Here is a 23,911-nt window from a genome sequence, read left to right as displayed (position 1 = left end):
CTCAGAGCCCTGCTCCCACAGCTGAGAAACGAACACGTCTTGGTCCGAACGGACAACATGACGGTAGTATCGTACATAAATCGCCAGGGTGGACTCAGGTCGAGCTCCATGCATTCAATGGCCAGGAGACTCATTTTATGGTCCCAGCACAACTTGCGCTCGCTGAGAGCAGCGCATGTGCCAGGTGCCCTGAACCAGGGGGCGGACATGCTATCCAGAGACAAAATTCTCCCAGGAGAATGGGCTCTCAACCCGCTGACGATTCACTGGTTATGGAAAACCTTTGGCAAAGCGGAGATCGACCTCTTCGCCTCCAAGGAGAACGCGCACTGCCCTCTTTTCTTCACGAAAAGCATGGATGCGCTCGCCCAGAGCTGGCCGAGCCGTCCCTTATATGCCTTTCCCCCGATCGCGATGCTACCGCAGGTCATCAGTCGGGTCAGAGAGGAGAAAAACGCAGTGCTGCTGATAGCCCCACTCTGGAAGAACCAAACATGGTTTCCAGATCTGATGCAAATGCAATCTGCACCACGGCCGATTCCACTGAGGCCAGACCTCCTCAGTCAGGCCAACGGGATGATATTTCATCCCCGCCCCGATCTGTGGGCCCTTCATGCATGGCCCCTCAACGGGTTCCCAGGAACCTCACGAGCGGAGCACTAAAAACCATCGCTGAGGCGCGGGCGCCCTACACGAGACGCTTATATGCCCAGAAATGGAAAGTGTTCAGTGTCTGGTGTAATGCCAAGGGCCTGAACCCTGAAACATGCGAGATTACGAACGTACTCGTTTTTCTACAAGGGCTTCTGGAGGCGGGCCGCGCCCCCTCCACGCTCAAAGTATATGTGGCGGCCATCACAGCATCACACGACCCTGTAATGGAACGTCCATTGGGAAGAAACGACCTAATTATTCGTTTCCTAAGGGGCGCTAGGAGGATGAACCCTTCATGCCCCCCCTCAGTGCCGATCTGGGACCTAGCTACTGTCCTAGACGCTCTTAAAGGGCCTCCGTTCGAACCACTCCGAACCGTGCACCTTAAACAGCTCTCGCTCAAGACTGCGCTCTTGCTGGCACTCGCCTCGGTCAAGAGAGTGGGCGACCTGCACGCGCTTTCGACAAGCGCTGCCTGCCTAGAATTCGGACCTAACGACTGCAGGGTCGTCCTTAGACCGAAACATGGGTATATTCCTAAAGTGCTCACCACTCCCTTCAGAGCACAGGTTATCTCCCTAACTGCGCTATCGTCCCCAGCAGACGAACACGACGCTAATCTACTCTGCCCCGTTAGGGCTCTCAGAGTGTATTTGGAGCGTTCTGCCCTATTCAGACAGACAGAACAACTGTTTGTATGCTTTGGCGGCCGTACGAAAGGTTCCGCCGTTTCAAAGCAGAGAATCTCTCACTGGATAGTTGAAGCTATAGCGCTGGCTTATGAAGCTAAGGGACTTCAATGCCCCTGGGGAGTCAAAGCACACTCCACCAGGAGTGTGGCTTCTTCCTGGGCATGGTCGAGCGGGATACCGATCGAGGATATTTGTGCGGCGGCAGGCTGGGCCTCACCGTCCACATTTATCAGGTTCTACAACCTACAGGTCCCGACACTGCATTCCAATGTACTATCAGCATGATGCTAGTTGAACTACGAGTTCGTATCTAGATTATGTATGTGCTTGTGTCACACTGAGCGCCTTCTAGCCGCTCTGTATTCTTTCCCACATATAAAGCTCGCCTCTGCCGGCTAGTTGGATGATAACTTTGCTTTTTTAGCTCAGGCACCTGCCTCTGGCTATCATAAGGCGAAGTTCAGCACGCACGGCGTTTTGCATGGTGTTCCCATAGCGTAAGCTACTTACGCAATAGGAGAAACCTCTCGAAAGGGAACGACTCGGTTACTAACGTAACCTCGGTTCCCTGAGAGGAGGGAACGAGTATTGCGTAAGCTGCCGTGCTTGTGCTTGGTTAGTTCGCTTCAGTCGTTTTAACCTAAATAACTCTCATGACGGGGCGCCCAATATATAGCTCTTGGCCACGCCCATCTTGGCGGGCTCTGACGCGCGCGGGCGCGAAGCGCGCTCATTGGTCGCGCATTCAGAGTCGCCCCGTCATTGGTTCGAGCAAGTTGCCGCAGCACAGCCAATGACCGAGCTGCCTTCGTTCATTGCTGTCAGCTGTGCAGCTGCAATGCGTTTTACATAAAGACTTCAATATTCTCGAGAAAAGGAGTTTTCCCATAGCGTAAGCTACTTACGCAATACTCGTTCCCTCCTCTCAGGGAACCGAGGTTACGTTAGTAACCGAGTCGTTCTCTAGGGTTCGCCTGAGTGGGGAACTCGACTGGAGCAAAAAAACGCACACGTATCCGCTCCATGTGGAGGGGAGTGGCGCAGCAAGCCGACACTACAGCGCGGAACTTCAGGGTTACTGGCTGGTTGAAGCGAGCACACAGGAAGAAACTGGCCCAACACATAGGCTATAAAACCTAGCAAAAGTGTTAGGTGTCGCCCGGCCCGCAGCTCTACAGATATCTGTCAACGAGGCGCCGTGTGCCAGCGCCCAAGAAGAATTGACACTCCTAGTGGAGTGGGCTGTGAACCCGGGCAGGCAAGGCATGCCTTGGGCTTAGTAAGCCAAGGCGATGGCATCCACTATCCAGTGGGCCATCCTCTGCTTGGAGACAGCCTTTCCCTTCTGCTGGCCTCCATTACAGACGAAGAGCTGATCTGAGGTCCTGAGGCTTTGCGTTCTGTCCACGTCTTTACGTGAAATATAAAGACACAGAGCACGAAAGGGACAGAGAAAAGCAAGGGCTGGGTCTGCCTCCTCCGAAGGCAGCGCTTGCAGGTTCACCACTTGGTCCCGGAAGGGAGTGGTGGAAACCTTGGGCACGTATCCGGGCCAGGGTCTCAGGATCACGTGAGAGTTAGCCAGGCTGAATTCTAGGCATGATTCGTCGACCAAAAATGCATGCAGGTCCCCTGCCCTCTTAATGGAGGCCAATGCAACCAGGAGTACTGTTTTACAGGACAGAATTTTTAATTCAGCTGAATGAAAATGCTCAAAGGGTGGTCTCTTAAGTGGCGAAAGGACCAGAGACAAATCCAAAGAGGGTATTGAGAGAGGGCGAGGCGGATTTATTCTCCTCGCCCCCCTCAGGAGCCTGACGATCAGGTTGTGCTTTCCCAGCGACTTACCTTCAACTGCATCGTGATGTGCAGTGATAATGGCAACATACACTTTAAGGGTGGAGGGAGACAGCCTTCACTCCAACCCATCTTGCAGGAAGGAAAGCACAGCTCTGATCGAGCAAATTCGGGGTTCTCCTCGTGAGAAGAACGCCACTCAACGAACAGGTTCCACTTAAACGCATAGAGACGCCTCGTAGAGGGGGCTCTAGCGGAAGTGATGGTGTCAACTACCACTGGGGGTGGGTCACCTAGAACCTCTGCGTCCCGTCCAGGGACTAGACGTGGAGTTTCCAGAGGTATGGACACACGTGCCATAGGGTGCCCCGTCTCTGAGAGGCAACTATTGTGGCCATCTGCTAGCGCCAGGGAATGACTGCATCCAGAAACGCACAAGCGGAATGACATCCTGCAAAGGACGCAGTGTCACGCCTGTGTTGCTCTCTTAGTAGAAAATAAAAAACAGAATAAAAAACTGTTTCAGTGCTGAGGCACCCAGGGATAGCCATGGTGTAACGAGGTTTACACAGTCAGTATGAACACCCACCGAAACTGACACACACACACAGACACACAATGCAGGGCTGTGAAAACAGCAGTTGTGAGCTGTAATGCCAACACTGAGGGAGAGAATCTGTAGAGTCTTCAACGTTGTTAGAGTCTTGTAGATCTGAAGTCAAACAGTAAGCTCGGCTCCGAGGTGAAAGACAATGTGCGCGTGCGTCCGCTTCCTGTTTATACCCTCGCTGTGGGGCGGGGCGCGTGACATGATTCATGCACGTTCATTGGCTTGTTCTGTAGACACTCGAAGTTGATAGGGCTCCCTGAAGTGATCCCAATTACGTTGTCACGTCGACGTTATGTCGAATGTGAGCAACTGATAGGGAACATACTTATATTACATGTTGTCTCTAAATTAATTTGAGGTTATTGCAAGTATGATAATTAACAAACGTGAAAATACACACTGTTAATTCGACCAATAATTGTGTTTCCAGTGACAGAGGTCAATTATGGCTATGCTGAACCCTATGGACTGGATCAGTGAGAGCAGGGGCTCTCCTCGTCTGGTGCTTGTAGTTGTGTGTGTAGCCCTACTACTGGATAACATGCTACTAACAGTTGTTGGTAAGTAAACCGCAATGTTAAACAAATGATAGATGGATGAAGGGTTTTGCTGCCATTTAATGTAGCCTACATATTTTATGTACCTGTTTGTGTAGCTGACCTTTCTGATTACAAGAAGGTGTCCATAGTTTTGACCATTTGTTTCCCTTTGAGTCTAATCTGTATCTGCAAAAAGTCAAAACATTAGAGGAAATGTAAAGCAGGATGAGTGTATGCTGGACAAGCGACTCTGCTCTCAACAAGCCCATGACATTTACCAGCTTGCATCGGTTTGACCTCTGCCGCATACAAGACCGCAGCAGGCAGAGGGGAAGGGCTATTCGCAAACACACGCTCGGGCACATACCAGCTGTTCCTCTTCCCATCCTCATGTCACCTCTCATTCTCCCCAGTTCCCATCATCCCAACCTACCTGTATGCCACAGAGCACCAGACACAAGAGAGCCCGTCTGCCACCCCGTCTGAGGCTCAGCCCACCTATACCTCCATCATATCTCTGTACGACAACACCACCTACACCATCACAGTCACCACTGCCAACCTCACCATCTCCTCCAGTGCATTGAGCACTAATGGAAGTTCAGGGGTCAACAGAAGTCCTGCTGACCGACATGGGTGTAAAGAGGACAGTGAGTTTTTGGAAGAGGAGAATGTGAGGGTTGGGCTGCTGTTTGCTTCCAAAGCCCTGGTGCAACTCATGGTCAACCCGTTTGTAGGCCCACTCACTAACAGGTATACACAACATGCTTAGATCAGAAAATCTAAAATGACTGTTATTTATCTTAAGTTAGTATATTATGAAAATAGAGGACTGAATGAATTAAACTGACATCTGACGCTTACCTTTTTTATAGGATTGGATATCACATACCAATGTTTGCTGGGTTTGTCATCGTGTTTGTCTCCACAATAAGTAAGTTATATGATGTGAGCAATAAATGATGACAGGTGGTACAGTGGTTCTCAGGGCCACGATCATGAACAGTTCAGTGTGCTTGCCGAACCTAGCCAAAGTGATTCCACTGGCTGAAAAAACTTTTAATTGGCACTCTAGTCAGTGCCTGTTTATATTATATTAAGTCCTGCAAATTGCCTTATGTGTATCATCTGAACTATGTTATTTTGACAGTTAAAGTCAGCTTGAAATGGAAATTCGTCTATTTCTATCTATTTATCTAAAATCCATTTTCAAAATGCATTTTTTTTGAGTTTGTCTATTTCTATCTATTTATCTAAAATCCATTTTCACAATGCATTTTTTTTTAGCTCGTAAAATTTCATATAAATGCATAAATTCCTGTGAAATTACAGAACTCAGGATCAAAAACAGAACAACCGACCTAACCGTTGTCGTCGTGTCCATGTGATGGTCCTTCATCAGATCTGGATATGGCCTGGATCCGGCGGTTTGCGGTAAACCACGGGATAAACAGAGAGACTAATATTAGCGTAGACGCCATCCTTCATATGATGTACAAAGTACATCAGGATTTATGGGAAGTGTTCTTGGTTCCGCTGATCTAAACTATGCAGCCTAACATTGAATTATAGCAATCTATAATGTGTTATGTGTATGCTAAACCAAAGAGATGTGTTTTTAGTCTAGATTTGAACTGACAGACTGTGTCTGCTTCCCGTACAATGTAAGGAAGATTGTTCCAAAGTTTTGGTGCCAAGTAGGAAAAGGATCTACTGCCAGCAGTTGATTTTGATATTCTAGGTATTATCAACTGGCCAGAATTTTGAGTTTGCAATAGACGTGAAGGACTATAATGGGTTAAGAGCTCGCTCAAGTACTGCGGAGCTAAACCATTTAGTGCTTTGTAAGCAGCAATATTTTAAAATGTATACAATGTTTAATAGGGAGCCAATGCAGTGTTGACAGAACCAGGCTAATATGGTCATACTTCCTGGTTCTGGTAAGAACTCTAGCAGCTGCGTTTTGGACCAGCTGTAGTTTGTTTATTAATTGTGCAGGGCAACCACCCAGTAGACCATTAATCTAGCCTTGAGGTCATGAACGCATGAACTAATTGTTCTGCATTTGTCAATGAGAGCATATGACGTCATTTAGATATATTTTTAAGATGGAAAAATGCACTTTTACAGATACTAGACACGTGACTTTCAAATGAGAGATTGGTATCAAAGAGCACACCCAGGTTCCTAACTGACGACGAAGACTTGACAGAGCAGCCAACAAGTGTTAAACAGTATTCTAGGTTATTGCGTGTGGAAGTTTTTTGTCCAATAATTAGAAACTCTGTTTTTTCAGAATTTAGTAGTAGGAAATTACTAGTCATCCAATTTTTTATATCAGCTATGCATTCCGTTAATTTTGTGAATTGGTAAGTTTCGTTAGGTTTTGAGGAAATATAGGGCTGAGTATCATCAGCATAACAGTGAAAACTAATTCCATGTTTCCTAATGATATCTCCTAATGGTAGCATGTACAGAGTGAACAGCAGCGGTCCTAGTACTGAGCCTTGTGGTAGGCCATACTGAACTTTTGACCGATAAGACATCTCTTAATTTACTGCTACAAACTGATAACGGTCAGATAAGTATGATTTAAACCATGCTAGTGCAATTCCACTACTGCCAACATAGTTTTCTAGTCTATTTAATAGAATGTTGTGGTCAATGGTGTCAAATGCAGCACTAAGATCAAGTAACACTAATAGAGAGATACAACCACGATTGGATGATAAGAGCAAATCATTTGTGACTTTAATGAGAGCAGTCTCAGTACTATGGTACGGTCTAAATCCGGACTGAAAATCCTCGCAGATAGCCTTTCCTTCAAGAAAGGAACACAGTTGTGAGGATACTGCCTTTTCTAATATCTTTGAAAAAAAAGGTAAATTCGAGATCGTCCTGCAATTGACTAATTCTGTAGGATCAAGTTGCGTTTCTTTAATAAGCGGTTTATGGGTGGGAGACATATAAGACTGAAAAAAGTTTTTATTTTTTACTTCAAATATTAGGCATAAAAAATATTGAGTTGTGTTGTACTGACTCTTGCATTTCCCAAAATATATGTGGTCTTATAGATTTTGTATTTGAAATTGGATTTATTCACCAATTTGTTACATTCGTGCCTAAAATTGTCATATGGTGTGACATAAGTTATTTTATATAAAATGAAAATTGGATATACTCTCCCTAAGTAACTAACTTCAACATAAATCGTTATTATTACTATTTTAAGATTTAACGTTTCTTTTGTGCAGATTCATTAGATTTTGTATAGTTTTTCTAAATCATCATGCAAAGTAAGTCCTCTCTCCTCAGCCTTTCCAAATATTTTAGATTAATTATGTTAAACCCGGTTTTAAATCTATGAAAATGCTTGTGACTCTTGCTGATACTATTTCTCTTGTGTTCCGTTGACTTTTTTATGATTTATAAATAAGAAAGTATTTTTACTGGCACAATTCTCAGTGTCACACCAAATTATATAGTGTCACGCTATATGATGAACTGCACCACTCCACAATTTGTCAATGCAAAAAACTGTATTCATCAGCATTATCTTCATTTAGTGATGCTTTAAGAGATGGAGGGGTCAGGTTCATAATGCCATTCACTTCTTTTTTCCTTTTTCTGTATTTCTTTGGTGCATCTCTCCACATCTCTCTCATTTTTTTCTTGTCTTGAAGGAGGAACAGACTGAATGCCTTGAGTTTTCACTTTTGTTTCTTCTCTTTACACCTGGTAATGATAAATATGTAATTAAAATATTTTCGTTCCTTTCAGTTTCACCATCTTGATAATACAGGTGCTGGTCATATAATTAGAATATCATCAAAAAGTTGATTTATTTCAGCAAATCCATTCAAAAAGTGAAATTTGGATATTATATTCATTCATTACACACAGACTAATATATTTCAAGTGTTTATTTCATTTAATTGTGATGATTAAAATTGACAACTAATGAAAATCCCAAATTCAGTATCTCCGAAAATTAGAATATTACTTAAGACCAATACAAAAAAAGGATTTTTAGAAATGTTGGCCAACTGAAAAGTATGAGCATGAAAAGTATGAGCATGTAAGGCACTCAATACTTAGTTGGTTCTCCTTTTGCCTGAATTACTGCAGCAATGCGGCGTGGCATGGAGTCGGTCAGTCTGTGCCACTGCTCAGGTGTAATGAGAGCCCAGGTTGCTCTGATAGTGGCCTTCAGCTCTTCTACATTGTTGGGTCTGGCGTATCGCATTTTCCTCTTCACAATACCCCCTAGATTTTCTATAGGGTTAAGGTCAGGCGAGTTTGCTGGCCAATTAAGAACAGGGATACCATGGTCCTTAAACCAGGTACTTGTAGCTTTGGCACTGTGTGCAGGTGCCAAGTGCTGTTGGAAAATGAAATCTGCATCTCCATAAAGTTGGTCAGCAGCAGGAAGTATGAAGTGCTCTAAAACTTCCTGGTAGACGGCTGTGTTGACCTTAGACCTCAGAAAACACAGTGGACCAACACCAGCAGATGACATGGCACCCCAAACCATCACTGACTGTGGAAACTTTACATTGGACTTCAAGCAACGTGGATTCTGTGCCTCTCCTCTCTTCCTCCAGAGTCTGTGACCTTGATTTCCAAAGGAATTGCAAAATTTACTTTCATTAGAGAACATAACTTTGGATCACTCAGCAGCAGTCCAGTCCTTTTTGTCTTTAGACGTTTCTGACGCTGTGTCTTGTTCAAGAGTGGCTTGACACAAGGAATGCGACAGCTGAAACCCATGTCTTGCGTACGTCTGTGGGTGGTGGTTCTTGAAGCACTGACTCCAGCTGCAGTCCACTCTCGGTGAATCTCCCCAACATTTTTGAATGGGTTTTGTTTCACAATCCTCTCCAGGGTGCGGTTATCCCTATTGCTTGTACACTTTTTTCTTACACATCCTTTCCTTCCCTGCGCCTCTCTATTAATGTGCTTGGACACAAAGCTGTCTGAAAAGCCAGCCTCTTTAGCAATGACCTTTTGTCAGTTTTGTCAGTGCCACAGACTGATCGACTGCATGCCACGCCGCATTGCTGCAGTAATTCAGGCAAAAGGAGCCCCAACTAAGTATTGAGTGCTGTACATGCTCATACTTTTCATGTTCATACTTTTCAGTTGGCCAACATTTCAAAAAATCCTTTTTTTGTATTGGTCTTAAGTAGGCTAATATTCTAATTTGGGATTTTCATTAGTTGTCCGTTTTAATCATCACAATTAAATGAAATAAACATTTGAAATATATCACTGTGTGTAATGAATGAATATAATGTCCAAATTTCACTTTTTGAATTACTGAAATAAATCAACTTTTTGATGATATTCTAATTATATGACCAGCACCTGTAGTATCATGTGTTTAAGTTACACTATCTTGTGGCCTAGACTTTCATCCCTATAGTAGGTGTCTGTTCTGTGTGAACTGGCATGATCTCTTTACTTTTTCATCCTTTCCCCCAGTACCTCCTCTCTCCTTGCATGGTCAGCATTGAGTCTTTCCCTGTATTTTTGTGTCATCTCTTTACTTAAAATTTCTGCCTGACAGACAAAACATTGCATCTTTTAATAGGTAAAGCATTGCAAATATGGTGAAACATGGTTAAATTAAGTATAAATTTGAAAAGAAGTACATTAATTGTATAGGTAATTTAATGTTCACTATTAAATTCATTGAATATGTTTTGAATAGTTATTTATTTATCATTAAAAAGGTGTATGTAATATTGTGTGACAAATATATCATATGGTGTGACTTAGAAAAACAGTCACACCATATGATACAGTGTGTCACACCATATGACGTTTTGTTCAGTTAAGCTAATCTCTTGGTTAACTAAAAACAGCTAGCTTATACTTAGCATGTAAATTGCCACATGGCAGGAATGATTTTTAAGAATTAATAAGTACAATTCGTAAAAAAAAGTGTTTAATTTGTATGTAAATAATGTCACACCATAAGACACAAAACATTGACCACCAGGGAGCATATCAGATACAGAGCTTTTTAATTAAAAATTAAAAAGCCAGAACTCACATCTTGACCTTGCAAACCACTCCAGAGATGACACTGCAACTTCCTGGTTGAGTGTGGACCTCTTCATCATAATGATGTCCAAATTATTGCTCGTTCAAAATATAAATTGCAGTGTCACACCATATGATGCCCATTTTACGGACAAAATGCATTTGGCCAGAACTTGCTTTAAAATCATACACAGACATCAACACTTTCTGTGTCTGTTGAAATAGCCTAATTCTGTTACTTAAACTGTAAATCTATCAATTATTTATACTTTGCTGATATATATTGTCATATTAGTAAGGTCACACATATCCCGGACAATCACACCACATGACAATTTTGATGTTTAGATAAAAATTTGATGTAGAGGTCTTTATACACCAACTACAGCTGTGGTATGCTGTAATAATGTCTTGTCAGAGGAACAACATGAAGATATATATTTTTAACAAATACCCATTTTTATCAGGCTATGACATCATGGACGGGTAGAATTGCATGTCATGTCTCCCACCCTTAATCATAGCCAGCTTAAAGGGTTTTGGTACGTATCCAAAGACGAATTAATGGTATTGAGAAGAGGATCTATGACCTCTTGGAAGCATCTCTTTCAATAGTTTAGTCGGTATAGGGTCTATCATACAAGTTGTCGATTTAGATGAGTTAACGATTTTGCTAGATTCTACTTCTCCTATAACAACAAATGAATCAAATTTTTCCTCAGGGAGACAACAAAGCACTCCCTGATGCGATACTGTAGTAGACGGTTGCATATTTATAATTTTGTCCCTGATATTATCGATCTTATAAGTGAAGAAGTTCATAAAGTCATTACTGCTGTGTTTCTTGGAAACTTCTAAGCTTTAAGCTTTCTTTTTCGTTAGTTTAGCCACTTTTTCAAATAAATACCTAGGATTATGTTTATTTTCTTCTAATAGGGTTGAAAAATAAGCAGATCTAGCAGCTTTTAAAGCCTCTCTGTAAGCAATCGAGCTCTCCTTCCACGAAATCCGAAATACCTCTAGTTTTGTTGTCTTCCAGTTGCGTCTATTTTTCTGGCTGCTCTCTTAAGGGCCTGAGTGTGCTCGTTGTAACACGGCGTTGGACTATTTTCTTTAATCTTCTTTAAGCGGAGCGGAGAAACTGTGTCTAAAGTGCTGGAAAAGAGAGAGTTAAAAGTTTCTGTTGCAATATCGAGTTCTTCTAAGCTATCTGGGATGCTGAGATGATGAAACTGATCAGGAAGATTATTGATAAAGCAATCTTTTGTGGCAGAAGTGATAGGTCTAACATATTTATAACACGGAATCAGCTTTGCAGCCTTGGCTAAATGTAATTTACATGAGACTGGATAATGATCTGAGATGTCGTCGCTCCGCTGCAGTATTTCAACGGCATCAACATCTATTCCATGTGATAATATTAGATCTAGAGTATGATTACGACAATGAGTAGGTCTTGACACGTGTTGTCTAACTCCAATTCAGTTTACAATGTCTTTAAATGTCAATCCCAATGCATCTTTTTCATTATCTACATGTATATTAAAATCACCAACAATTAGTACTTTATCTGCAGCCAATACTAATTCTGATAGAAAGTCAGCAAATTCTTTGATAAAGTCTTTATGGTGCCCTGGTGGCCTGTATACAGTAGCCAGCAGACATCTGAAACGTGATTTATCGTTTACACTATATATTTTTACATTAAGCACCAACACTTCAAAAGAAGTATATTTAAAACTAGATTTTTTTAGTGGTTTTGAAAATATTACTATAAACTACAGCAACACCTCCCCCTTTGCCTTTCGGACGAGGTTCATGTTTATAACAGTAATCTTGCGGGGTGGACTCATTTAAAGTAATGAAATCGTTTGGTTTTAGCCAGGTTTCTGTCAAACACATCACATCTAGGTTATAATCTGAAATCATATCATTAACAATAAGTGCTTTTGAAGTAAGGGATCGAATATTCAGCAACCCAAGCTTTATCTTTTGCTCATCTGTATTATATCTGTTTTTTATTTGTTGAACATCAATTAAATTTTTAACCTTAGATCGGTTTGGAAGTTTTTTGTATTTCCAAATTCGGGGAACAGACACAGGATAGTCTCTATATGATGATATCTAGGTGAAAGAGCCTCTATGTGATGGGATTTATCTGACCTTGGTGACGCGAGGCCGCTAGCAGACGGTCGGTTTAGCCAGTCTGTCTGCTTCCTGACCTGAGCCCGAGATTGTCATTTTTTATTTCTAAGACTATGAGCCAAATTACTAGAGAGAAGAGCAGCACCATCCCAGGAGGGATGAGTACCATCTCTTTTCAACAGGCCAGGTTTGCCCCAAAAACTTTTCCAATTGTCTACGAATTCTATATTATTTTGCAGACACCACTTAGACAGCCAGCCATTGAGTGAACACAATCTACTAACTATCTCATCACTCCTTTGAACAGGAAGGGGGACAGAGCAAATTACAGTGCCTGACATCGTACTTGCGAGTTCAAACACCTCTTTAATGTTAATTTTGGTGATCGCCGACTGGCGAAGTTGAACATCATTAGTGCCGACGTGAATAATAATCTTAGAGAATTTACGATTAGCATTTTAGCAAAAAAAAAAAACGTACAATGGCTGCAGAATTTCACATAGGCCTAGATACATTTTTTATTTATTTATTTTTTAAATTCGCAAAGCCTCATTCACTTCCATTCGTGCACCGAACGTGAAAGTCAATAAGGAAAGGGCAAACTGTTTACGTGGCTGCAGCGCTGCACGCGACCGGTGCGTAAGACCCCACAAATTACTTAAGGCCCCGCCTCCATCTCGTGTCATAGCGTGTCAGTAATGTGTACAACATCCATGACAAAATGAAGCGAAACTATCCTTCTGGTCACGAAAAGAGGAAGAAGAAAAAACCCATGAGAGTGAATTGCGGGAACAACAATCAGGTAAACTTGTGTTCTCTCCTCTCTAAGTTTGATGTCAGCAAAGTTTGATGTTTTTCGGTCTTGCTAACCTAGCTGGGCAGGCAGTGCATCTCTAGCATCACTTTGTGCCTGACAAAAGTGAGAGTAAAATAAAAAAAATTATTACGTTTGTTTTTGATAAACGACAAAGTGCAACGGTGTTTGTTTACTGCAGCTCGGAAAACATAACCGCGTCGCGTGTGTTATCGTGCGTTCATATGCGCGTGCACGAAATGAAACTCGCATTTTTCAAGCAGAAATATGTGGAGACCAGACATACTGTACAATACATGCACGTGAATGATGGCACTCCCAATCAAAGACACATTTATAAAACAAGAAACTGATTATCTAGTCTCAGTGTAGTTAAAAACTCTAAACAACTGCAATAATTATGCAAGATAGAAAGCAATGTATTGACAATTTGACATTGATTGACTATTGATTTATAGGCTATATTGAATTTAAAATGTTGATTAGCTGGACATACTGGTCAATATGGATGCACATCCCTCGGTAAATAATAACCATAAATCAAGAATTGCTTCAACATGCATAATAATAAATAAAAAAAATCATACTGATGCCGAAAATACCCAGGCTGTAGAGAGAACCAAAGTTAATCCCAAAAGCCAAAGCTCAGGGTTATAATTTATTATTTTCTTCTTATTTATGTTTACGTTAATATTCACTTGTTATGTTTAAGGGGACATATCATGCTAAATCCACTTTTTTAGCCTGTAAATGCAGTTTTTTGTATATTTGGAGTGTTTATAAGTACAGATAATGTGAAATTAGTCTCTTCAGGTGCTTCATTGATATCTTTATATTCAGTTTTGGTCATATTTTTCAACCTGTTCCGATTTTTCTATTATCTATGACGTTTTTTGAACTATTACGTCACAGTATTTGCAGCGGAACTGCCAAATAAGGACATCGACTTCCGGTCAAACACTTCGAGCAATCCGCCATTTGTATTTCTCGCTGCGATTTTGTAGTCCAAGCTCAAGGATGCAGAAGTTACGAGAGAGTAATTCAAAATGTTAGGTTGTTGGATGTAAGTTAGTAACCCACACGCTTCATTACACCATAATAGCTGTACCTTTGTCTTTTCTTTTTTTTAAGTACACGTCTGTAGCAGTATTACTGTTGTTGAGTATAATTATATGGTCATTTAGCTGCTGTGTTTTCTGATGCTTTTCTAAACGTAGCATATTATCAATACAGATTTTTAGTGGTAAAATTAGGCCGTAGTCATTTGTCTTGTTAGTGTGCTTGTTTTAACAAGAGAAATAATCGACTTTGACTTTATTTAGAGGGCTAAACCAACAAGGCACAGACCAACATTTGCTGACAAAGGCTGTTAAACAAAACCCCAGATGTGCTCATTTGCTTTCTTTGAAAACTCTATGTTACCTCATGTCAAAAGTGCAGATTCGTCGTCTTCATTTCCATTTCGCTCCGGGTCCGACTCTGGCTCGAACATGTAAGGCTTGATGGACAAGTCTTCCGTTGTTGACATTTTGTTAATAACATGTGAATAAAAAGTTTCTGTGCCGCTAGATAATCATATCTCTGCTATCAAACTACAAAAATGGCCGAACAGGGTGGAGTTGAACCGAGTGTCACCTCTGCAGCCTGGAGAGGGGGCGGGGTATGAAGTGTCTCATTTGCATTTAAAGAGACCGCACCAAAACGAGTTGCTCTCAGACGCACATAAGAAAAGGGGTAGAAAAGGGGCCTGTGGAGCTATAATAATGAGGAATTCAGACCCAAGCATTGCATTTCTGCTTTATATAGACCACAAATGTATGATTTATATGTAAAAAGGAACGATTTAAAAGCATGATATGGCCCCTTTAACATTCGAAAATACTCTATTCAATAAATATTGTTTGTTTGAACCTCATTCTGTTCTATATTGTTGTACTTATTCTTTGACTGTTTTGTTTAAAGGAGGGAGGATTGTATTGGGAGCACTGAAGTGTCAGGTGTGATTGTGTGGCAATGGCAAATGGTTTACATAGCTCACGGCGTCACAGGTCAGGTAGAGGGCCCCTTTTGCTTAGGGCCCCAGGGGGAGTTCAGGATCGGCCCTGGGTTTAGCAGTCGATTCTGTTGCCTACCGGAATTCCTGTTCCCTTTACGCAATCATACCTCAAATCATGCGTAGTTGCCCGTAGCCTACCATCAGAACTGAATACGAGCAAGAAGCACAACTGAATGTAGGGGAAGCCCTTTTTTCAGGTCAGAGCAACTGCCCCTCATAATTCCTGTGCACGTCCCTGATATGTAGAATATATTTAGTTGCTCAAGCAAGTGGTAAAATATTTAACCATGTATTTATATTTAAATCTGATTCGCAAACATTTTAGATTAAAACTTAAAATTGACAAAAACAGCAGACTCATACCTTTTCTTTTGCATTTAAATTTTAATACAATAAATCCTGCATTTCACAAAGAACTTGTTTTTCCACCTCCACGAATGAGACTAGTATCGTTCATTATGTCGCCTTGTTGAGGTAAATTGTAGTCTTCCTTGCTTTACCCCGGTCTTAAAGTAAAAAGATGACTGTGAAAAATATAAGTATGCAATTAAATACATCTATCTAAGTCTATTTTGACTATAGATCTCAAAACTCCTCCAGTAAAAAAAAAAACAGCCCTTAAAGGGTAACTAAACACTAAAACAACTTTTTTTAGTTAATTATCTGTAAGAATGGAGCTTCATAAATGCTGTTCATTGATTCGAGTACATTTTTTGACATTTGGGTATAAAGTGTTTTAATTTTCAAATATATGGTGTAAAAACGTCTGAGTGCTGCCCTCTTCAGGTTAAACGGAAAGCTCCTGCAGTAGGGGTACTCTCTGACGTAGAATACTCTCTGACGTCACTCGGTCACGCCCTTGGTGCGAGCTCACCACGCCCTGGTATAAAATCATCTGGTTCCGTCAAAACTACTGTAGCGAGTCAGGAGTTGGAATTACAAGTATTGAAAACGATCAGGATAGATACTGTATATATTAGCATCTAGTTAGCATAGCATTTATATAGTTATTTATATTATTTCGTGTAGCCTAGGTAGTTAATCTCGCCTATCGCTCCAGTGTGCAACCTGCATTTTACGTGGGGTTGCTTCTCCAACGCAATGGCTCGCGCTGCCAAACGCTGCTCTTCTTGCATGGACTCCACCACCGCAGCGGCGTCATGATGTGAGTGAGCATATATTTTTAATCACAATTTATGTTCCTTCTTACTAGGCTAAAGTTAATCCTCTGGTGTCGACAAACGCGCCGGCGCGATTTGCTGGTTATTTTTTTCACATAGCAGCAAAATATTGAACGTAATAGTAATAATAATCCTGTAAAAAATTACCTCAAATTGACTGAATATAAGAATAATCGGATGCCGATTGCGATGCGGGAGTCAAGACCGCAGTTTGAGCTGGTGTCCACAGACAATTCATTCTTCACCCTCCTCCACTTCAGGTGAACGTGGGGGAGAAAAGTTCTCGACTTCAAATGACCGCTCTGTTGCAAAGCTACTTGCGTCACTCCATTTTAGCTAGTTTGACAGCAGCTGTCACTGCGGGTCTCAGGTGCACGCCCCCCCCGCGCAGCCCGCCCTCGGTTCGTCGCCTCTATCTCCGCTGGGCTCTGCCCACTTTTCCAGCATTTTTCAAATATTGTCAGTGGGTGGAGTCAGGCTTTGACCAGGGTTTTAGTTACCCTTTAAATAACAGAGCAAATAAATAAGTCACAGCTTGTTCTTGTGTTATAACTTAAATCTAGACTGTCACACTATATTTCACACACGGGTTGGCCAAAAATATAACATTAGCTCTATTGAACACACACATCTGCAAAAAAAACACCCTCAAGTCTTCAGTCCAGAAAATAGCATTCCATGGCGGTGTAACGAGTGGAAATAAGGTGTGGCCCCTTTAAGAGCTGCGCGCGCGCCCTCTTCAACTGTCTGCACTCTGCACTCTTAACTTGGTTTGCAGGCTGCTAAGCTAGCTAGTACAGTGTAGTTCGAATTTTTCAGTTTTCCTACACATTCAGAGGGAACTACTATATAACTAAACATTAAATTACCATACCTCTCAATCTACAGATTCCAGCGTTTTTATCATTGTTGCTGTTGTAACTGTGACAGACCGTCCTCCTGTTTCACGGAGCAGCAGCAGCAGCCAGCGCGCTCATCTCATGGGTCACCTGACCTGCATGGCCAAACGTCCGCTGAGCAGAAATAAGCTCTCACAGCCTCAGTACGACCATTACGGTGTTAGTTAAAAATGTAAAACTGGCCCTAAATCAGTTGATCAGCTGTCATCATTGATTGACAGCATTTCTCTAGTTTCTTGTGTTGACGAACTTGACCAACTACCTATCAGATCTGGGGTGGCCACAGGGGTGGCCAATGAGCTTTCAGGGCTTATACGCTGAGTTTCGTTGATTAATAAGACGCGCTCCAGTTCACGCGCCCGCGCCTCCGTGTCCTGTATGTCTACTATTTGTGCTTCTTATTTATTATTCCAGGCAATTTCTTGATAAAACATTGATAAAAATGAAGATACAATTTATACTAAACGAAATTCACTTTAAAGAAAGGCTTTCTACAAAACAAAACTTGATAAGTGGTCAAAATCATGTCTGAGCCATTCCAAATGTTTTCCGATATAGGCTATTGGGCATCTTATGATCATATCTGACTCATCTTTTGCGGTTCCCTTTTCATATAATCAACATAGATGAAATAAATTAAAAAAAAACATTATATTGTGAAACTTAAATATAAAACGTATGTTTAGTTGTTTTTTGTTTAACTTATATTTAAGCGTCACACTGCTCCGCTTTGCTCATGTGCTCTGGTGTGTAGCCTATGCATGTGTGCGTGATGTGATGGAGGGGTGCGATTCTCGAATATTAATTGCATAATACCCAGCGATCTTCGAATATTATTTCTGCTTGAAATGCCCATCCCTACTGGTAACGTATAACACCTTTTTCGTTGGATGCTTCAGTTTTAGCGCAGCTAACCAAAAACGTCTACTCTCTGGTATTGAATGTAGCTGATACGAACCGGACATAGGCATTCTCTCCTTTTTATCTTATGCTCAAAGCACCCAGTTTCTAAAAAGTTTTTTATCTTCTTTGAATTGTTAAAACAACCAACAACAGCACATGTAGAGCCTGAACTCATTCTCTCACTGCTAATACAGTACGAACCGGAAGTAGGCAACCGGAGTCGTCGTCATGGCGGCGCCCATTGTTTAGAGCAGAATAAGGTGGATATGTAGGCTAGTTAAATTTTTCACATTTATTGTATGTCATTATGTCAGTATCAGTATTTGCTTTCAACCATGCACAAATAAAAATGTCACTGAACTTTTGCTGTGTAATTGAAACAATGACCACTCAAACACACCAAACCAACAATTACTAAAAACACAAGCAAAAACTGATTTTGCACATACATACTGTCAAATCGATTAATCGCGATTAAAAATATACAAAACACACACACACACACATATATATAATATACAGTATATATAAATACAATATAGCCTATACACAGACACGCATCTATTTATAAATTACATAACATCTGTCTGTGTGTCTGTTATTCGGATATCTCAGTAAAAGAAGCACACATTGAAGATGTTTAGATGATGTTTAGAAGGTTGTGATTTAAAAATAAACATTCGGACATTTGGAGTTTTGGTTTAAAAATATCTGAATATTATATTTTATTCAAGGCCATCTTTTGTAGCAGCCTATTCACAAACTGTTTGCTCAAGCGTAGCTTTTTCTCGAAGTTCACTGTGTAGCTGCTACCTGAATCGTCACGCTTATTCATTTGTGGATGTTAACGGAATCTGTAAGTCAGCTACACTGTTTAATTCTGAATATTATATTTTATTCTGGTGCGCTTAACATTATCGCTAATGTGTAATAGTAGCCTATGCTATTCACCAACTAAACATAAAAGACGCTAACTGCCTTTCATTGTCTCTATAATTGTAATCTGCACAATGACAACAAAGTTGACACTAATGTAAATCTAATCTAATTTAAACTCCTGCTACCTGTACACAGATACCCAAATACATGTCACCTAATATCACCATTATAAATTGTTTTGCAACCATGAAGTTCAATCTTCCATATTTATTGTATGTTATTATGTCAGTATCAGTATTTGCTTTCTACCATGCTCAAATAAAATTGTCACTGAACTTTTGCTGTGTAATTGTAACAATAAGCACTCAAACACACCAAACCAACAATTACTAAAAACACGCACAAAAACTGATTTTGAACATGCATATATGTTATTTGCATATCTCTCGAACCGTTTGTCCGATGGATTTCAAACTTGACGGGTGTCTTGCTACGGGTACGAGTAAGTGCAGTGCCAAGTTTGGCGTTGTTTGGACTAGAAATGCAAAATATATCGTTAAATAATATCTAGCCGCTGGCCACTCTGGCTCACACTGCACACTCAGTGGCCACTCCACAAAATAAACATTCTTACATTAGAGGGTTGTGGTTTAAAAATATCTGAATATTATATTTTATTCACGGCCATCATTTGTAGTAGCCTATTCACAAACTGTTTGCTCAAGCGTAGCGTTTTCTCTGAGTTCACTGTGTAGCTGCTCCCTGAATCGTTGCGCTTATTCATTTGTGGATGTTAACTGAATCTTTAAGTCAGCTACACTGTTTAATTCTGAATATTATATTTTATTCTGGTGCGCTTAACGTTATCATTTTCTCAGAGTTTAGGCCAGCAACTCAAACATACCAAACCAACAATTACTAAAAACAGACACAAAAACACGGGCATTGCACTAGTTGATTAAATTCATCATCATGCATTTAATTTTCATTTCACTTCAGTTCATTTGAAGTGCATTTCTTCTTTTTTAAATTTTTAGTTTGAACGCACTGCTCACACTATTTATACTACAAAATGGCATAGAATAGTACATAAGTACACAAATTGAGGACCCGCTCTCTTTCTGTGATCCTAAAGAATATTTTTATGCACCCACTGTACTTACCTTTTAAATCAGTTTTCCTTTTATTTCCACTCAACATAACTAAATATCTTACACAACATAACATTAACTGTCAGAACATAAATCTGCCTGCTTGACTTGACCTCTATGGCCGTGACGAGGAAGCTTGACTCGGCCACTGTGGCTGGGGACTGTGGCCCCTTCCCCCAAATTTTCTTGGGAGGAGCTACGGAGGTGTGTGCTGCCCAATGGCTGTAGCCATCAAGGACAGCGTTGCATGCTCTGGGCTTAGTTCTGGAGCTTTAGCGGCCTCCTGGCCAAGCTCTGGAACTTAAGCGGGCTCCGGTGCAGACTCAGGGGCTGGAGTGGGCTCGTGGACTGGAGTTGACTCAGGAGAGAAGAGATGTGTGGCCCAGATGCACATATTAACAGCAACATCAAGTGCAAAAACCACCTCTTCGATCTCGCCAGAGCCGACAGGAAGAGCAGGCACTAGAATTTAACTCACTGGAACCTACTCTGAGATTTTACTCTCCTGAATGGACTCAGGAATTTCAGTCTCTGAAACAGACTTTGAAATTTGCTCAGGGGCTTGAACAACAGTTAGAAGCTTGGAACTGCTTTCTCAAGAGCGGGCTAGAGAATTTTTGTCCCTGGAACTGACTTGGGAATTAATTTCTCTGGACTTGGGAGTGTCGAACCATTAGCAGAAAACACAAATTTAACAAAATTAATAAAGCTCTCTGGAGGATCATTAGCAGAATTAGAAATCCTGTTTCTTAACTGTTCATTTAGCCCAGCATCATAAAAGGAAATTAAATCATCGTCAGACGGTCAGAATAATATGTCTTAGAAGCAAGTTCCAAAAAGTCTGCAGTATGGGCCTCGAGGAGACAGTCATCTTGGGTGAGGAGTATTAAATTATATTGTAAATTACATATTTACATATTTTAATTATATTAAAAAACGTGCAATTGTTAAATGGAGAATTTGATGAGTAACTGAGGTTCCAGCTGGTCCATTTTAGTTGGTCCTGTATTCTGTCTCGGTATGGTGACTGTAGTGAAAGCGCAAGACAAAGGGATCAACTAAATATTCTTTAATTATAACTTCCAAAACAATAAATAGGAGAATAACATGAAGGAACACAACTACGCATACATAGACAATACAGGGAAAAGAACTGATTACATTTTATGCATTTGACAGAAGCTTTTTTCCAAAGCGACTTACATTGCATTTCATTCTTATCAGTTCTTGCTTTCCCTGGGAAACGAACCCATGACCTTGGCGTTGCAAGCGCCAATGATCTACTGTTTGAGGTACAGGAAAGGAAATTGAAAATGAGGGCTTAAATACACAGGGCAAACAAAGGAGCTAATGATACAAATAACAGGAACATAGTTGCAATGGGATCAATCAACGGAACACACTGGAAAAATAGGTCAAAGGCAAACAGCAACTGAACACAATGAAAACTAAGACAAAACAGAATATAACCCTGACACTCATAGAACTCGTAATTTCAACTCGTAAACTCAAAATTTTATGAGAGATCAGTCTTTTACCACGATTAGTCTTTTACATGACAACTCAGAATATTTTTGATAGTGTTGCCATATAGAAGCCTGAGGACGTGAAAAGCTCTGAGTTGAACTTCACTGATTGTCATCTCATAATTACAGTAATAATTACCACATGGTGTGAATGCAGCATATGACTCCATTCTGTTTTAAAAGTTTTCTATTCTGTTTAGTTTAATAATTAGGTCAAAAAGAAGAGTGACAGTTTTTTTTACCTTTGCGAGTATATGACACTGCTTTCACAGTTTGCTGGCTTGTGGTTTAGCAGATTCAATATTATGAACCAAGCCGCTTTGAAAAACGGTATGCTGCTGCACCTGTAAATGATCACAGTGGCGCTCTTAACTCCGAAAACATGCTGCACAACTGGTTATATACCAGTGGCGAGTGGTGAATTATTTTACTGGGTATGCTGAGATTAATATATAGAATTGTTGTATTATACTATAAGTATTATACTACTGACATTATAATATAATAAATATATTATAGGGCTGTGCAAATAATAAATGCATTATACTTATGTAATAAATATTGTATAATATCATACATACAAGTAACCTATTATAAATAAAAAATCTAAGTTTAATATAATTAATTATAATAAATATAATTATTTTAAGTAAATAATATTTTTTAAGTATTATTTAAAAAATAATTGGAAATAACACAAATTGTTGACTTTAAGAAACACATACTTTATACTATCGATCATATGGAGAAAATGAAATACTATAAAAACAGTTTCAGTTATAACTTTATCCTCCTGTCTGCCTGTCTGCCTGCTGCTGCTGCTGAGTTTGTTTGCGTCTGTAATATCTTTGTATATCTTTCTGTTTTGAATCATTATTTACTATCATTTCCTATTGTTTATACTGCTTAAAGGGGTCATATAATGCCATTTTTGTACAAGCTAATATGATTCTTTAGGGTCTAAATTAAAAGTTTGTAATATACTTTATTTAAAAAATCTCATTAGTATTGTAAGAAAACACTTATTTTACCTGGTCAAAAACAGCTCTGTTGTAGCACGCCGTTTCAGTGCATATGCCTTTAAATGATAATGAGCTTTGCTCACTCCGCCCCTCTGTTCTGTGCGTACACCGTTTGTAACACAATAACCATAACTCGTTGTTGGATCGGATTTAGGAACATTAAAATGATTGCTGTGTTCCTTATTGCACCCAAGAACAGAACACCACTTCGCTTAGACTCCATTCTGCTCTGTGACAGTGCTCAGGCGTACGTTGAGGCACAACACCGGTCCGCGCGCACTATGATTGACAGCTCGATCACGAGCGAGGGCGGGTCTGTGTTGAAACGCTGCTGTCAATCAACAATCGTGGGAGGGGCGTGCGAGCCTGTGACGTCACAAAAACGAACGGCTCGATTTGAGGCAGGGGAAAACATATAAGGAGATTAAAACAAAATCACTGGATGGATTTTTATCATTATATGATGGATGTGTACAGGCACTGCCAACACACATTTTACTACAATCAACTTGTAAAAGTGCATGTACCATTATATGACCCCTTTAATATAAGTTCCTCAACATCACATATTAACCTTAAGCCTGGTTCACACGGGACGATTTTGAAATCGTCGGCCGATTTTCCAAACCTGACAGACCCCACACACGGTGATAAAAAATCACGGGTCTAACAGTTTTGGTCGTACAGTGTGTGGTGCGCAGCCACACGGCAAAATCAGCACATCATACACAGACCGATTTGACTCCCGAGCATTCCCAGGTCAGACGAAAAATCTCGCAAAATCCCTCAAGATCAAACGTGACTTCAGAGTAAACAATCATGGCGGACGAAGAGGATGCAGTGGCGATAGTTTGTAGTTTGTTTTTAATTGAATCCATCTCCGACGTCCCCCGGACTTTCTGGTGCGCCATGCCGCCGGCTGTTTTGATTTTGTTTCCCGGTGCTTCCTCTGCGCCTCGTCACCTCGCTTTCTGATTGGCTACACGCCAAAGTCC

General features: G+C 40.7%; 1 protein-coding gene across 1 annotated transcript in view; it reads left to right on the top strand.

The window, feature by feature from the left end:
- The window catches only part of slc18a1 (solute carrier family 18 member A1), a 51,645-nt gene that overhangs the window by 5,919 nt on the left and 21,815 nt on the right, over positions 1–23,911 (top strand). The window contains exons 2-4 of the mRNA XM_077223247.1: positions 4,184–4,313; positions 4,706–5,045; positions 5,168–5,226. Coding sequence (XP_077079362.1) covers positions 4,199–4,313; positions 4,706–5,045; positions 5,168–5,226 — 514 coding nt within the window. The 5' untranslated portion in view covers positions 4,184–4,198. The remainder of the gene's footprint in view (positions 1–4,183; positions 4,314–4,705; positions 5,046–5,167; positions 5,227–23,911) is intronic.

Source organism: Siphateles boraxobius, unplaced genomic scaffold, assembly GCF_051911475.1.
Source record: "Siphateles boraxobius isolate OS27281-9 unplaced genomic scaffold, OSU_SipBor_1 9, whole genome shotgun sequence".
In the NCBI taxonomy this organism is placed as follows: domain Eukaryota; kingdom Metazoa; phylum Chordata; class Actinopteri; order Cypriniformes; family Leuciscidae; genus Siphateles; species Siphateles boraxobius.
Note: the sequence above shows the minus strand (reverse complement) of the source record. Positions and strands in the feature narration are given on the sequence as shown.